The 17,684-nt window shown below is 43.9% G+C and overlaps 1 protein-coding gene across 2 annotated transcripts in view; it reads right to left on the bottom strand.

The window, feature by feature from the left end:
• Positions 1-17,684, bottom strand: part of LOC144511884 (collagen alpha-6(VI) chain-like) — a 158,239-nt gene that overhangs the window by 59,541 nt on the left and 81,014 nt on the right. For both annotated transcript variants that reach the window (XM_078242317.1, XM_078242325.1), the window contains exons 16-25: positions 17,273-17,622; positions 14,039-14,117; positions 10,862-11,007; positions 5,967-6,059; positions 4,090-4,143; positions 2,503-2,574; positions 2,382-2,408; positions 2,226-2,270; positions 2,089-2,142; positions 1,348-1,410 (exon numbers count right to left, since the gene is read on the bottom strand). In XM_078242317.1, the coding sequence (XP_078098443.1) occupies positions 1,348-1,410; positions 2,089-2,142; positions 2,226-2,270; positions 2,382-2,408; positions 2,503-2,574; positions 4,090-4,143; positions 5,967-6,059; positions 10,862-11,007; positions 14,039-14,117; positions 17,273-17,622 (983 nt within the window). The remainder of the gene's footprint in view (positions 1-1,347; positions 1,411-2,088; positions 2,143-2,225; positions 2,271-2,381; positions 2,409-2,502; positions 2,575-4,089; positions 4,144-5,966; positions 6,060-10,861; positions 11,008-14,038; positions 14,118-17,272; positions 17,623-17,684) is intronic.

The raw sequence follows: 17,684 nt of genomic DNA, 5'->3' as shown, positions 1-17,684 counted from the left end.
GATCTTGTTGGCTTTCGAACCAGGGTGACTAAAGCACTCGGTGAGAGGTTCTTGGAGTTATCTCCATTTCTTTCTCTAGTTGCAAGTATATTTTTTTCTACAACATGGTAGAATAAAGGGTTAACATCAGGAGAATCTGACACTGATGTAACTGCCAACTTTACTGTGATGCAACATCACATGGCTAAGTAACTGAGAACTAGTGGGAAGCATCTTGTGTATAGTACAGATATGTATACATAGATCTGTACGGAAACAGGAAAAGTTCATACAGGTAACAGTCTGCAGTACTATTCTTACGGTGACCAGTGAACCCTGAAGTAACCCAACCAAGTCAAAAGAAAAAACGAAGACATTGAAACATTGAAAAACGGAGAACATTTTTCTATTGAATAGATAATCCTGTCCTTTGAAAGCTGGGTCACATCATCTCAGCGAGTGTGCCAGTATTGGGGTTTCGCTTCTTTTGTGTATCAGAGGCTGGTGGGAGTGGGTCAGTGTCTGCTGACAGGACAACTGGGAACGTACCAAAATTTGGAGGCAGTTCCCCACAGAAAGTCTCAACCACTACACAAACAGGATGCCCTGCGGCATGATGGCACAGTGGTTAGCACTGCTGCCTCATGGTGCCAGGGTCCTAGGTTTGATTCCCGGCTTGGGTCATTGTCTGTGCAGAGTCTGTATGTTCTCCCCATGTCTGCATGGGTTTCCTCCTGATGTTCCGGTTTCCTCTCACAGTCCGAAAGACGTGCTGGTTAGATGCATTGGCCATGCTAAATTCACCTTCAGTGTACCCAAATAGGTGCCGGAGTGTGGTGACTTGGGAATTTTCACAGTAACTTCATTACAGTATTATTGTAAGCCTACTTGTGACACTGATAAATATACTTTTAAACCCTGCTGGAATTCTTGACATGAAGAGTACAAGCTGGTAGAACAGAATTTAGAATGGAGCAATTATGTTATCATATGGCAAGGGATTCAAACTGTATCAGAATTGTTGCCGCTTGGAAGGAGGCCATTTTGGCCCCACGTCAGGACAGTAGAGTCAGTCACGGCAAGCACATGTATAAACACAACCTTTACTGAAAGGCCATTAAACTTCCAGAGAGATCAAACAGAAAGTTTGAGAGTCAGCACTGCTTCCCCTGTTGATAGTGCCACTGGGAAATTCCCATGCACTCTGACTTCCATTCCCAAGCATTCAATAAACTGTCAGAAAATCATAGGCAGCACGGGCTCTAGGAGAACAATTTCAGAAAAATACTCCCGAGATAGCCCCTCTGTGTTTTAAGAGTTTGACTATCTCCCTTGCAACACCATTTAGGACCATGTGATTTTACTTACAGGGTCTCCAGAGATTCCAAGTTGACCACGATCGCCAAAGTCGCCTTTAGCGCCTTTCTTACCCTAAGATGAGAAGATGTGTTATTCCCATGATATCTGAGGTGCATTTACAGTTGGCAACAAATTATAATCATTTCATAACTTTGAAAAGTAATTTTACTCTATATTAAAATGTTACTACTGCCGCAGAATTTCAATAGACAGCAATGTAATTTCACCAATTAAATTACGTTAAAATGGAATGACATACTGCTAATATAATGATAAACTCATGATAAAATGACATAACTTCATTGCATTGAGCCACACAGATGAATTTCACCCTACATTCACTATACAATGACAGTCATAGTAAGAAGTCTCACAACACCAGGTTAAAGTCCAAAAGGTTTATTTGGTATCACGAGCTTTCAGAGCGCTGCTCCTTCATCAGGTGAATGATACTAACATACCTTCATTTCTAACATACCTGGGACACTCACAACTTGTTCACACTCGATAAAATAACATCATTAGCACCCCATATTTTATAGGTATATAGAACATCTGTATGGACCATGGGTTAAAGTAATTAAATAAAAATCCCGAAAAATGGAAAGTAAGAAAGGACTTACTAAATGCAAAGAACAACTGTATTGCAAAGGATGGATAGAAATGTTCAGAAGAGATGCAATGAGTACAAATCATTTTGGGTAAAGCTAATTTCACTCTATTGCTCGAAAATGCTGATATAAAGATTACCGGATATCCCGGCTTCCCTTTCTCCCCGGCCAGTCCAGACTCTCCATATTCTCCCTGTGAAACCACAATCTTGTATTAGTACTTGTACATAAATATGAAAGAAAAAGTGAATTGTGACGAATGTATCTCACAATTACCTGCTCTCCATTGATTCCATCAATACCGTGGTCCCCATCACTGCCCTGTTACAACAGTAATGTTGGGTGTTAGCACATTGGTAACATCCGATGTTAGGTAACAGAAAATATTTCCACTTTACTGGAATTAATAAAAAGTAAATAAGCCAGATTTACCTGTGTTCCTCGATAACCTCTTGATCCCTGAAACATATTGTACAATCATCAGAACGCCACGAGCAAAAGTAGGATTCTGTTGGTAACTGATATACAGGAGACACATTCAACAATCCCTTACCTTGCGGCCTCTGTTACCTGAGCACCCCATAAATCCTTGAGGACCAGTGACACCTGGGGGACCTCTCTGACCCTGTAAAAGATGTTAAGATTTGGTTTCCAATATTATCGACATTATAAAACGTAACGCAAAGAAAGCTTATTTAGCACCCCATGCAGTGTATGTGTGAAAATATTGACTAGGACCTGCATGATGCTTCTGTGTACACATTGATCCCAAGTTCATTAACATCCCTAGTTTGCTGTCAACGAAGTGGGTGTAAGAATGCAGATTTGATATAAGAGGATACCCAGGGAGAGAAGACAGGGAGAGGTCCTGGAGAGACCGAGATACAGCGAGATGGAGCGAGAGAGTGAAAACAGGGGAGGAACTGTTGGGAGGGTGAGACCACTGGTAGATGTCTTGATAATAGGGTGATTGTGATACTGGACCCCAGTATTAGGTACAGTATGGTACAGCCTGTCCTTCATGGGGGTCCCTGACCTGAGCATCGAAGATCAGATAGTACATTGTTGGAGTCAAGGCTGTAGATGCTTTGCAGTTCTGTGTTCATGTTCCATTACTGATAAGTTAGCTAAATGGTATCAATCCTTCCTGGTCACCAGTGAGGAGAGGTGCAAAGAAGGAGGCTTAGGGCAGTAAAAATGCAAACATAAGATAATTTAGGTGAAAAAAAGACATAATCGCTTTAGAAGCAGTACAGAAACTCAGTAGTTCAGCCGTACTGAAATCCTTATCCTATGAAGAAAGGTTGAGCCTATATCCATTGGAGTTTAGAAGAATGAAAGGTGATCCTATTGAAACATACAAATCCTGATGGGATTTGACAAGGCAGATACCGGGAGGATGTTTCCACTTGTGGGAGTGACTAGAACTAAGGAACACAGTTTAAAATTAAGAGATCTCCTTTTAAGTCTGCAATGATGAGAATTATTTTCTCTCAGAGGGTCTTAAGCATGTGGAATTTCCTTCCTCAGAAAGCAGTGGAGACTGGGTCATTAAATTTGTTCAAGGCAGGTTTTTGATAGACAAGGGAGTCGAGGATTATAGTGAGACAGCAAAGTAGGGTGCAAACTGGAAGGTGGGGGTTCAAATCACAACTGGATCAGCCAGGATCTTACTGAATGGGCGGATTTGGTTTGAAGGGCTGAATGGCCTATTCCTGCTCCTATGTCTTATGTTCCTATATTGACCAAATTTAAAAGCCTGACTAAATTTTATAACTAGCATGCTTTGTAAGGCCAAAAGACTTTTCAAAATAAAAGCAAATTACTGCAGATGCTGGAATCTGAAATCAAAAGAGAAAATGCTGGAAAATCTCAGCAGGTCTGGCAGCATCTGTAAGGAGAGAAAAGAGCTGACGTTTCGAGTCCAGATGACCCTTTGTCAAAGCTCTTTCTCGAAGACTTTTCAAAATAATGTTTAACTGCTAATGGTACCTTTCACAGTGTTGGCTAAACATATATTAGTTTACGATCTGTACTCTGGAGTTACTACCAATCCTCTATGATGCAAGTCAGCAGAACCCGGATCTAAATGACAAGCAACTAAAATGTTTCACTCATGATTGAAATTAAGCAAACTCACCTCTTCTCCATCTGTTCCTGGATGGCCAGAAATTCCAGGCATCCCTTTGATTCCCTGCAATAATGAAAAGGCCATCAAACACTTAGCATGATAATAAATGCATACTTTTTAAACTCGGGTATATAACATCAGCATGCAAGCTGACTTTATTACAAATATTCATCTTACGTTGGTATATATTTCAGTTGAGGCTGCAAGCCAAAATAGCTCAGTTGGGAGAGTGTTAGATTGAAGATCTAAAAGTTCCTGGTTCAATCCTGGGTTTGGCATGGGCCCATATTTCTTTGCTATCTGCTAATTGGCACTGCATTTAGGGGTGGCATGGTGGCACAGTAGTTAGCACTGCTGCCTCACAGTGCCAGGGGCCTGGGTTCGATTTCCGGCTTGGGTCACTGTCTGTGTGGAGTCTGCACGTTCTCCCCGTGTCTGCGTGGGTTTCCTCCGGGTGCTCCGGTTTCCTCCCACAGTCCGAAAGACGTGCTGGTTAGATGCATTGGCCATGCTAAATTCTCCCTCAGTGTACTCGGACAAGCGCCAGAGTGTGGCAACTAGGGGATTTTCACACTAACTTCATTGCAGTGTTAATGGAAGCCTATCTGTGACACTAATAAACAAACTTCAACTTTAAACTATTCAGGTGCATGTGAGGTGTGTGCCTAGTGATGGGGTTGTATGGAGAGGAATTTCATTGTTCCAACCATTTCATAGCTTTTTGGATCTTTTGTCTGCCCTTTCCCACGTAAACCAGCGTCCCATCTATTGACTCTATCTACACTTCCCACTGCTTCGGGAAAGCAAGGACCCCACGTACTGGATATACTCCCTTCCACCTTCTTCCGGCGGGAAAAAGATACAAAAGTCTGAAAACAGGGACCAACAGATTCAAGAACAGCTTCTTCCCTGATGCCGTCAGACTTTTGAATGGACCTATCATTTATTAAGCTGATCTTTCTCTTCACCCTACCTGTGACTGCAACACCACCTTCTGCACCCTCTCCTTCCCTACTCCCCTATGTACTCTATGAATGGTATGTTTTGACTGAATAGCACACAAGAGACAATACTTTTCACTGTGTCCCAGTACATGTGACAATAATAAATCAAATTTGGGGAAATCTATGAGGATTGAGGCAGGGAAACTCCTGAATTTTTTGAGGCCTCAACAGAGCTCCTACCAACTCCGAGGTGGGAGATAGCTTAGGTCCCACTCATGTCCCGGGACAGCCTCTTCCAACCTGAAGTAATCTATCCTGGAGAGGATAAATTATCTTTCTTTAGAGGAAAGCCACATTGCTTCCATTGGAAGTTAAAAATATCAAGAGATCAGTACCCATCGCAAGGGTGTAACTGAACCTGTCGTAGTGCTTTGGAGAGGTGTCTGGTCCTGCTTCATTGGGTACCTTTACAGCCCACTTCGGATACACTTTGGAGTGGGAACTTTTGGGGTGAATACATTCACTTTGAATCAACTTATGAAAGCGACCAAAATAGCAGCACGGTAGCACAGTGGTTAGCACTGCTGCCTCACAGCGCAAGGGGCCCGGGTTTAATTCCAGCCTCGGGTGACTGTGTGGAGTTTGCACATTCTCCTCGTGTCTGTGTGGGTTTCCTCCGAGTGCTCTGGTTTCCTCTCACACTTCAAAGATGTGCAGGTTGGGAGGATTGGACATGCTAAGTTGCCCCTTAGTGTCAGGGGGACTAGCAGGGTAAATACGTGGGGTTACGGGAATAGGACCTGGGTGGGATTGTTGTCAGTGCAGACCCGACGGGTCAAATGGCCTCCTTCTGCACTGTAGGGATTCTACGATCAGATTCATATTCAATCATCCTTCTATTGAATAGACGAGAGCGCGCGCCTAATAGGTTTTACATCTTACCGCCATTCCAAGATCTCCCGTTTTGCCAGGTGTTCCGCGGTCTGCTGTGCACACACAGTTCACATTGCAACACTTCTTTTCTGCCACTGATTGCTGAAAACAAAATGATAATTTTATCAGGATTGCAAAGTCAATTTGGCAGGATGCATAGAGTCATAGAGGTTCACAGCATGGAAACAGGCCCTTTGGCCCAACTTGTCCATGCCACCCCTTTTTTTAACCACGAAGCTAGTCCCAATTGGCCGTGTTTGGCCCATATCCCTCTATACCCATCTTTTCCATGTAACTATCTAAAAGCTTTTAAAAAGACAAGATTGTACCCACCTCAACTACTACCTCCGGCAGCTTGTTCCAGACAATCACCACCCTCTGTGTGAAAAAATTGACCCTCTGGACCCTTTTGTATCTCTCCCCTCTCACCTTAAACCTATGCCCTCCAGTTTTAGACTCATCTACTTTTGGGAAAATATATTAACTATCTAGCCGATCTGTGCCCCTCATTATTTTATAGACCTCTATAAGGTCACCCCTCAGCCTCCTTGGCTCCAGAGAAAAAAGTCCCAGTCTATCCAGCTTCTCCTTATAACTCAAACCATCAAGTCCGGTAGCATCCTAGTAAATCTTTTCTGCACTCTTTCTAGTTTAATAATATCCTTTCTATAATAGGGTGACCAGAACTGTACACAGTATTCCAAGGGTGGCCTTACCAATGGCTTGCACAATTTCAACAAGACGTCCCAACTCCTGTATTCAGTATTCTGACCAATGAAACCAAGCATGCTGAATGCCTTCTTCACCACTCTGTCAACCTGTGACTCCACTTTCAAGGAGCTATGAACCTGTACCCCTGGATCTCTTTGTTCTATAACTTTCCCCAAAGCCCTATCATTAACTGAGTAAGTCCTGCACTGGTTCGATCTACCAAAATGCATCACCTCGCATTTATCTAAATTAAATTCCATCTGCGATTCATCAGCCCACTGGCCCAATTGATCAAGATCTCGCTGCAATCCTCGATAACCTTCTTCACTGTCCACTATGCCACCAATCTTGGTGTCATCTGCAAACTTACTAACCATGCCTCCTAAATTCTCATCAAATCATTAATATAAATGACAAATAACAGTGGACTCAGCACCGATCCCTGAGGCACACTGCTGGTCACAGGCCTCCAGTTTGAAAAACAACCCTCTACAATCACACTCCGTCTTCTGTTATCCAGCCAATTTTGTATCCATTTGGCTACCTCACCCTGGATCCCATGAGATTTAACCTTATGCAACAACCTGCCATGCGGTACCTTGTCAAAGGCCTTGCTAAAGTCCATGTGGACAACATCAACTGCGCTGCCCTCATCGACCTTCTTGGTTACCCCTTCAAAAAAACTCAGTCAAATTTGTGAGCATGATTTTCCACTCACAAAGCCATGCTGACTGTCCCTAATCGGTCCTTGCCTCTCTAAATGCCTGTAGATCCTGTCTCTCAGAATACCTTCTAACAACTAATCCATTACAAATGTGAGGCTCACTGGCCTGTAGTTCCTAGGCTTTTTCTGCAGCCCTTTTTAAACAAAGGCACGACATTTGCCACCCTCCAATCTTCAGGCACCTCACCTTGATGGCTGTCAATGATTAAAGTATCTCTGCTAGGGGACCCGCAATTTCCTCCCTAGCCTCCCACAACATCCTGGGATACACTTCATCAGGTCCTGGGGATTTATCTACCTTGATGCGCTTTAAGACTTCCAGCACCTCCTTCTCTGTTATATGCACACTCCTCAAGACATCATTATTTATTTCCCCAAGTTCCCTAACATCCATGCCTTTCTCAACAGTAAATACCGATGAGAAATATTCATTTAGGATCTCACCCATCTCTTGTGAATCTACACATAGATGACCTTGTTGATTCTTAAGAGGCCCTACCCTCTCCCTAGTTACTCTTTTTCCCTTTATGTATTTGTAGAATTGCTTTGGATTCTCATTTGCCTTTCCTGCCAAAGAAATCTCATGTCCCCTTTTTGTCCTCCTGATTTCTCTCTTAACTCTACTCCTACACCCTCTATACTCTTCAAGGGATCCACTTGATCGCAGCTGCATGTCATGTGCCTCCTTCTTCTTCTTGACTAGGACCTCAATATCCCAAGTTATCCAGGGTTCCCTACTTCTACCAGCCTTGCCCTTCACTCTAAGAGGAATGTGCTTACCCTGAACCCTGGTTAATACATTTTTGAAAGCCTCCCACTTACCAGACATCCTTTTGCCTGCCAACAGATTCCCCCTACTAACTTTTAAAAATTCCTGTCTGATACCATCAAAATTGGGCTTGCCCCAATTTAGAATTTTAACTTTTGAGCCAGACCTATCATTCTCCATAGCTATCTTAAAGCTAATGGAATTATGGTCACTGGTCCCAAAGTGATCCCTCACTAACACTTCTGTCACCTGCCCTTCCTTATTTCCCAAGAGGAGGTCGAGTTTTGCCCCCTTTCTAGTCGGGCCAGCCACACACTGAATGAGAAATTCCTCCTGAATACACTCAACAAATTTCTCTCCATCCAACCCTCTAATACTATGGCTGTCCCAGTCAATGTTGGGAAAGTTAAAATCCCTTACTATTGCCACCCTATTTTTCTTGGAGCTATCTGTAATCTCCTTACATATTTGCTCCTCAATTTCCTGCTGACTATTTGGGGGCCTATAGTACAACCCTATCAAATTGATTTCCCCCTTTCTAATTTCTCAGTCAGTGGGTGAATCCTCAGATATATCCCCTCTCAGTACTGCCATGATGTTTTCCCGAATCAAAAGTGCAACTCCCCCTCCTCTCTTACCTCCTGTTCTATCTTTCCGATAGTATCCGTACCCTGGAACATTGAGCTGCCAGTCCTGTCCCTCCCTTAGCCATGTTTCAGTAATAGCTATAATATCTCAGTCCCATGTACCCATCCATGCCCTGAGTTCATCTACCTTGCCCGTCAGGCCTCTTGCATTGAAATAAATACAGTTTAATCTGGACTTCCCTTGCATTCTGTCCTGCTTTTGCCTAACCTGTCTAGTACAAGGATTACTGACACTGCCTTTACTATTTAATGTGCTCTCTTTAACTTCTGTGTTGTCCTCAACCTTCTCTTCTGTCCCCCTACCGTGTTGGATCCCACCCCCCGGCCAAACTAGTTTAAATCTTCCCGAGTGGTTCTAACAAATCTCCTCGCCAGGATATTAGTCCCCCTCCAGTTCAGGTGTAACCTGTCCCTCTTGAATAGGTCAGCCCTTCCCCAGAAGAGATCCCAGTGATCCAAAAATCTAAATCCCTGCCCCCAGCACCAGCTCTCTGCCTAATCTTCCTATTCCTACTCTCACTAGCACGTGGCACCAGTAGTAGTCCAGAAATTACTACCTTCGAGGTCCTGCACTTTAGCCTTCTGCCTAACTCTCTATATTCACTCTTCAGGAACTCACTCCTTTTCCTATCTATGTCGTTGGTACCAATATGTACAACAACCTCTGGCTGCTTTGGGAAATCATGATGTGGAGATGCCGGTGTTGGACTGGGGTAAACACAGTGAGAGTTTTAACAACACCAAGTTAAAGTCCAACAGGTTTATTTGGTAGCAAATGCCATTAGCTTTTGGAGCGCTGCTCCTTCATCAAATGGAGTGGATATCTGTTCTCAAACAGCTCATACAGAGACACAAAATCAAGTTACAGAATACTGATTAGAATGCAAATCTCTACAGCCAACCAAGTCTTAAAGGTACAGACAATGTGAGTGGAGGGAGCATTAAGGACAGGTTAAAGCGATGTGTATTGTCTCCAGACAGGACAGCCAGTGAGATTCTGCAAGTCCAGGAGGCAAGCTGTGGGGGTTACTGATAGTGTGACATGAACACAAGATCATGTGTGCGGAACTTGGCTATCAGTTTCTGCTCAGCGACTCTGCGCTGTCGTGTGTCGTGAAGACCACGCAGATGCTACGACAACGGATGAATGGACACCGCTCGACAATCACCAGGCAAGACTGTTCTCTTCCTGTGGCGGAGCACTTCAGCGGTCACGGGCACTCAGCCTCTGATCTTCGGGTAAGCGTTCTCCAAGGCGGCCTTCACGACACACGACAACGCAGAGTCGCTGAGCAGAAACTGATAGCCAGGTTGCGCACACATGAGGACGGCCTAAACCGGGATCTTGGGTTCATGTCACACTATCAGTAACCCCCACAGCTGGTCTCCTGGACTTGCAGAATCTCACTGGCTGTCCTGTCTGGAGACAATACACATCTCTTTAACCTGTGCTTAATGCTCCCTCCACTCACCTTGTCTGTATCTTTAAGACCTGGTTGGCTGTAGAGATTTGCATTCTAATCAGTATTCTGTAACTTGATTTTGTGTCTCTGTATGCCCTGTTTGAGAGCAGAGATCCACTCCATCTGACGAAGGAGCAGCGCTCCGAAAGCTAATGGCATTTGCTACCAAATACATCTGTTGGACTTTAACCTGGTGCTGTTAAAACCTCTTACTGTGCTTTGGGAAAAGCAAAATGAATTAATGCGTGAAAGAAAGGATAACAGAACAGCAATTTATTTTTTTACCAAGTTTACCCCATTTAATGGACCAATATTTGGATCAATATTAACAATGAAACGGCCGTGATTCTCCAGCTGTTCGTGGCCTGCTGCCACTGCCAGCGAGAAGGGAGAATTTGATGCTCAGCCAAATCTCCGTTCACTGCAGCGGGACCGGAGAATCCCAGCTGTGGGCAAGGTCGGAGAATCTGGCTCAACAGTCAAATACATATTAAAGTGAGATTGGTTCATCTGGTCTCAAGTTTTATTTCCTTGTCGAAACTTATGGCATATTGAACATTCTTGACCTGTTATAACTAAAGTACACTTACTATTTTTTTCAACAAAGCACTTCCAATAGCTTGCATCTCAACTGACAAGTGTTCTTTGTATGCGAATCCGGTTCCAAACTCAATTTGAGGAATCTCATCAACATTTGAAGCGCCTTCCAGAGCCACAGTGATGAGTGCATGGACTCCTGGAATTATAAAATGTCTATTTATTATCACACATTACAATGGATGATGGAACAAAGCTGAAGTTTTGGATTGGCAGTAGTTATTGATTTGTAAAAGCAACTTTATTGAATGGGGGATAAGTAGAATGGAGGATTAGTACCTCATCTTCCGATTGGGCACTTCACAACCTTCCGGACTGAACATTGAGTTCAAAAACTTTCAAAGCCTGAGCTCTCTCCTTCACTTTCAACCCATTTCCATTGATCACATTTTATTTTGTTTCTTCTTTTCAACTCATTCATCCATATTTATCATCCTTTCTCACATCCATTTTTCAACTTCTCCATTCCAGCTCTCCTTCTTGCCCCCCCCCCCCCCCACCCCCACCCCCCCCCCCCCCCCCCACCCCCAACTGCCCCTCAGGACAACTGACACATTCCTCAGGCAGTCCCTTAACCATCTGTACCTCTGTTCTGCCATTCACACATTCTGATCACTTCATGAACACTTTAAGCATCTTTCCCAGCCTTCTTCATCCTCATTTACATACCCTCTGTCCAATTCCAACCCCCCCTCCCCCCCCCCAACCACCACACTCAATAGTATAAATCTCTGCTGATTCTCTTTGCTCTGAGGTCTGCCGAATGGTCATCTAGACTCGAACGTTGGCTCTATTCTCTCTCCACAGATGCTGTCATACTTGTTGAGATTTTCCAGCATTTTTATGTTTTTGTTGTGTTGAAAGAAGAGAAATGGGTGCCTGTGAGAGGGACAGATTGTTAAATGTGGGGCTGACTGCTTTGTGCAGGGACAGAGTGCATTCATAGATCAATGAATCATGCTTGAATCTGTCCCTCCTGAGGTAGCAGATTGAGCAGAAACAGGTTTCCTCACTCCACCGGTCTCCTCACACTGCTCCTCCATCTATACCTCCTCTTCTTCCCCTGAAGGTGCAGAGCACCCAGTGCTTTCCTCCTCATGCAATGACTCCTCAGGCTTCTTCCTATACTGCACAGTGTGTGGAACTATGAATATATGTGGGAGGCTTGGTCAAGGGTGAATGCATTGTGGCAACTCGCTGTTTTTTTACATACATCAGGATAAGGATGGTTGTATACCAGTTGAACATTGATGGCGTGGAATCCCTTTTAATTGATCAATCCTGTCCGGGGGAACTGGGGGCACTTTAATTGTCCCCTATGTGCAATTCATGCTTTTCTGGATCTGTGAAAAATCTGATCTGTCTTATCTATTACAGAAGCAGGGAAGTCATGTTGGAGTTGAAGAGAACTTTGATGAGGCCACAGCCAGAGTACTGTGTGCAGTTCTGATCACCACACCATAGGAAGGACGTGACTACATTGAAGGGGGTGCAGAGGAGATTCACCAGGATGCTGCCTGGGATGGAACAGTTAAGTTCTGCAGAGAGGTTGAATAGGCTTGGTTTATTTTTGTTGGACCCAGTCCAATGCCGACATCTCCACATCATGGTTATTTTTGTTGGAGCAGAGAAGACTGAGGGGTGACCTGATTGAGGTGTACAAGATTATGAGAGACCTGGGCAGAATGGATAAGGAGCTGCTGTTCCCCTTTGTTGAAGGGTCAGCCATGAGGGGACACAGGCTCAAGGTGAAGGACAAGAGGTTTAGGGAGGATGTGAGGAAAAGCATTTTTATCCAGAGGGTGGTGCGCTGCCTCGGTGGGTGGTAGAGGCGGGCTGCCTCACATCCTTTAAAAAATACCTGGATGAGCACTTGGCACGTCATAACATTCAGGGCTATGGGCCAAGTGCTGGTAAATGAGATTAGGTGGGAGGTCAGGTGTTTCTTATGTGTTGGTGCAGACTTGATGGGCTGAAGGGCCTCTTCTGCACTGTATGATTCTATGATACAGCCAAGTGTACACAAGTGGCGGTTCTGGCAAAAATGACTTCCCTCACCTGGGAGATACACTTCTGGGTATCAGATCGTGAGATGTGGCCAACGCTACCAACAGATCACTGGAAGGAGTCGGAGGTGCAGAATTAAGGATTGTGGTCACCTTGACCACTGCTGCCAATGTGTAGCAACCAGGCCTACTTGGCACAAGGCTGCGAAAGTCAGGAAAGTGAGGTACCAAATTTCAGTATTCAGTTTATCCAGAAAGCTAATCATCTGCCTTTATATTTTGTGTCGGGGGGAATAGCCTCCTTCGAATTGGAGTTCTGTGCTCATCTCTTTTATCATGTGGACGGACAGGTGTATGAAGAGAAAATTACTGCTGCCTCCTGGTCCTCATTCCGAGGTCAAAGATCAAGCTGCACAAATTACCCTCATGCTGCTGAGAAGGGTCACAGTGCAGACCAAAGGCAAAAACAAACACTAATGTAGTAGAAATGACCTTCAAAACTCTTGAAAAGAAATTATTGAAAGCATGCCTGCAGATCAAGTCCTGTGACAAAAGCCTTTCACTTAGTCAAGGAAGCAGCTGTCAAAACACAGGATTTAAAGCTTTCCTTGCCTGTTACTGGCTCCACCCCTCAGTTCCCTCAACCTTCTCGTCTTATTTTACTGATTGAGTTTCAGAATGCATGGAAAATTAATGTAACAATGTGAAAGTCAAAACCCTGTCATAAAATTAGGGAGGTTTTAATATATTTAAATAAAGAACTGTCTCTCCCACAGGGGTTTCCCATGTGCTCAAGTTAAAGGCAGAAATCCATGAGTTCCTGAAACCAAAGGAGAAAATGCTGGAAAATCTCAGCAGGTCTGGCAGCATCTGTAAGAAGAGAAAAGAGCTGATGTTTCGAGTCCAGATAACCCTTTAAGGGTTTAAGCTCTCCTTACAGATGCTGCCAGACGTGCTGAGATTTTCCAGCGTTTTCTCTTTTGATTCAGATTCCAGCATCCGCAGTAATTTGCTTTTATCCATTGGGTCCCTGTTCCTTCCAATGTACTGGCAGCTTCTGATGTTTAAACCTCCTGGCCACGTAGAAACCCAACCAGCTTGACAGGTTAAAGTTCCACCCAGTAATCCCAAAACAAGCTGCTTTGAATATAAAGTTGTATTTACCATTGCTTCTGAGCATTTGTGACACTTGTTTGAGTTGATCTAAGTCATCATCTAATCCGTCCGTGAATAATAAAATCACCTACAGATGAATCAGATTTAAACAATATTATTTTGATTAGCCGCAGTTCAAATTGATTGAGAGACAAAGGAGATTTTTTCATTGTAGCAGGTCTTATAATATATTATAATAATATATACAGTTGTACTTGTAAGGTTCTCATGCAGAGCAACATGCAAATTTCTGAGTAGCAATACACTTTCCATAAAGTTTGGACGAATTATTCGCTAAGACGAAAAGGAATTGCACATTAATAATCTACTTTTTACACATTTGAAATCACGATTTTGTGTCGAAGAAACCACTGAGATAAAAATATCCTGAGGACTCCACCAAAATAATAAAGCTGGAACATGTTCCAAAATTACTGTAAAGTTTCAAAGTTTATTTATTAGTGTCACAAGTAGGCTTACATTAACACTGCAATGAAGTTATCCCCTAGTCGCCACACTCCAGCACCTGTTTGGGTACACTGAGGGAAAATGCACCTAACCAGCACGTCTTTTGGACTGCGAGAGGAAACTGGAGCACCCGGAGAAAACCCACGCAGACACGGGGAGAACGTGCAGACTCCGCACAGACAGTAACCCAAGCCAGGAATTGGACCCGGGTTTCTGGCGCTGTGGGCAGCATGGTGGCACAGTGGTTAGCATTGCTGCCTCACAGCACCAGGGACCCGGGTTCAATTCTGGCCTCGGGTGACTGTATAGAGTTTGGACATTCTTCCCATGTCTGCGTGGGTTTCCTCCAGATGCTCCGGTTTCCTCACACATTCCAAAGATGTGCAGGTTAGGTTGATTGGCCATGGCAAATTGCCCCATAGTGTCACAGGGACTAAGTAGGGTAAATAGATGGGGTTAAGGGAATAGGGCCTGGGTGGGATTGTGGTCGGTGCAGACTTCATGGGCCGAATGGTGGTTAGCACTGCTGCCTCACAGCACCAGGGACCCAGTTTCAATGTGCTGGTTAGGTGCATTGGCCATGCTAAATTCTCCCTCAGTGTACTCAAACAGGCGCCGGAGTGTGGTAACGAGGGGATTTTCACAGTAACTTCATCACAGTGTTAATGTAATCCTACTTGTGACTAATAAATAAAAAACTTTAAAAAAAAAATTAAACTCCTGCACTGTAGTGATTCTAAGATTCTTTGAGTACCATGAATGGGGACGCAACCAGTGTGTGTCTAGAGGATCTGCATCCACTGATTAGAAAGGTACATTGGAGGATGAATGACCCATGGCAGTTCTTCTGGGCTTTCTAGCTGAGTGGTGCCATTACCAATGAAGAGGAAGTAAGTGACTGTTCCTTCATTATACATGGGACATTAACAGAGGAGGATGAATGTAAAATAATAAAGCTCTGAAAGGGATGGTGAGGGAAACAGCAACAGTTTAGATTTATATTGCGCATTTAAAGTTATTTATTAGTGTCACAAGTAGGCTTACATTAACACTGAAATGAAGTTACTGTGAAAATCCCCTACTCGCCACACTCCGGCACCTGTTCGGGTACACAGAGAGAATTTAGCATGGCCAATGCACCTAACCAGCACATCTTTCAGACTATGGGAGGAAACTGGAGCACCCGGAGGAAACCCACGCAGACACGGGGAGAACATGCAGACCCCGCAAGGACAGTGATCCAAGCCGGGAATCGAACCCGGTCCCTGGAGCTGCGAGCCAGCAGTTCTCGGCGCTGGGCCACCATGCTGCTCTTTATAGTAAAGTGTCTCAAGTAACTCAGATCTTAAGCCATTTCTTTAATCTCACTTCATTTACATGTGTGTCCCAATTAATAGATGGGAATGAAGGAAATCGCCTTTCCATTTATTCTTCCCAATGGGAACTTTTGAAGTGGAGTGTAAGACCTGATGATAAAAGATCCCAGTCCAAAATCAGTTGTTTGAAAACCAAGGTGGGCCTACATTAACCTCCCTACTTGTGAACACATGAGTCTGCGCTGCTTTTATACAATAATGGAATTCTCTAACTGAATTCTCTCTTCCACCTTCTGTTGACGGGAAAGAGGTACAAAAGTCTGAGGTCACGTACCAACCGACTCAAGAACAGCTTCTTCCCTGCTGCCATCAAACTTTTTGAATGGACTTACCTTGCATTAAGTTGATCTTTCTCTACACCCTAGCTATAACTGTAACACTACATTCGGCACTCTCTCCTTTCCTTCTCTATGCACGGTATGCTTTGTCTGTATAGCTCGTAAGAAACAATACTTTTCACTGTATATTAATACATTTTTGTTGGCTGGCCAGCATTTATTGCCCATCCCTAATTGCCCTTGTTCAGAGAGAGGGTAGTTGAGAGTCAACCACATTGCTGTGGCTCTGGAGTCACATGTAGGCCAGACCAGGGAAGGATGACAGATTTCCTCCCCTAAAGGTCATTAGTGAGCCAGATAGGTTTTTCGGACAATCAACAACGGTTTCATGATCACCAATCGATTCTTAATTCCAGATATTTTTTACTGAATTTAAATTCCGCCACCTGCTGTGGCAGAATTTGAACCCGTGGCGGGGATTTGAACCCGGGTGACCAGAACATTAGCTGAGTTTCAGGATTAATAGTCTAATGATAATACCACTACGCCTTTGTCTCTGCTCTGAGTTGTAGTTTGGAGTGTAGAGTGAGTAAGACCTGCAATAAATACCTGTGTTCCCTGACGCTTGTCTGTGGAGTGAGTTCTTGAGGATATCCCTCAGTAGTAATGAATTTAACAAAAAACACCTTATTGTGATCATTAAAAGCCTACTTATTCTGTAAATAGAATAGAATAGAGGTCATAGAATCTCTACAGTGCAGAAGGAGGCCATTTGGCCCATTGAGTCTACATTGACCACAATCCCACCCAGGCCCTATTCCCGTAACCCTACATATTTACCCTGCTAATCCTCCTGACACTAGGATCGATTTAGCATGGCCAATCAACCTAACCTGCACATCTTTGGACTGTGGGAGGAAACCGGAGCACCCAGAGGAAACCCACACAGACATGGGGAGAATGTACAAACTCTACACAGACAGTGACCCAAGGCCGGAATTGAACCCGGGTTATTGGCACTGCGAGACAGCAGTGCTAACCACTGCGCCACCATGCCGCCCCCAATAAATGCATTAAACAACATTGTTAAAAAAAATAATAATCTCAATGCAATATATTACCTTGATATTTGGAGTTGGTTCACTGAACTTGTTCAAAAAGGATTTTAAAAGATTTGCGTTTAAGTTAACCGGGCTGTCCATCTTGATAGCTTTCAGGTCATCAACCAGGTTTAAAACATTTTTCTCAAATCGTGTCTCATGGATCAAATGTCCGTCCTCGCGTTGGATATAAAATCCGACTCTTACTTCTGTCTGGGAATTTGCAGCGCAGCTGACTTCAGTCAGAGAGGTCATTTCTTTTAAGATTCCATCCAGCTTTGCTTGTAGTCCATACTGGCCAGAAAGTATGCCGTTGTCAAATACTAACTGATTCGAGCTGTCAAATCCAACTGCAACATCTATCGCACAGGCTGGAAAACAACATTAACGGACAGCAATTGAAAGCTGGATTGTTTGATCATGCTTGCTTAAG

This window comes from Mustelus asterias, chromosome 2 (genome assembly GCF_964213995.1).
Source record: "Mustelus asterias chromosome 2, sMusAst1.hap1.1, whole genome shotgun sequence".
Lineage (NCBI taxonomy): Eukaryota > Metazoa > Chordata > Chondrichthyes > Carcharhiniformes > Triakidae > Mustelus > Mustelus asterias.
The sequence above is the reverse complement of the archived record's forward strand: the minus strand, read 5'-3'. Positions and strand labels throughout refer to the sequence as shown.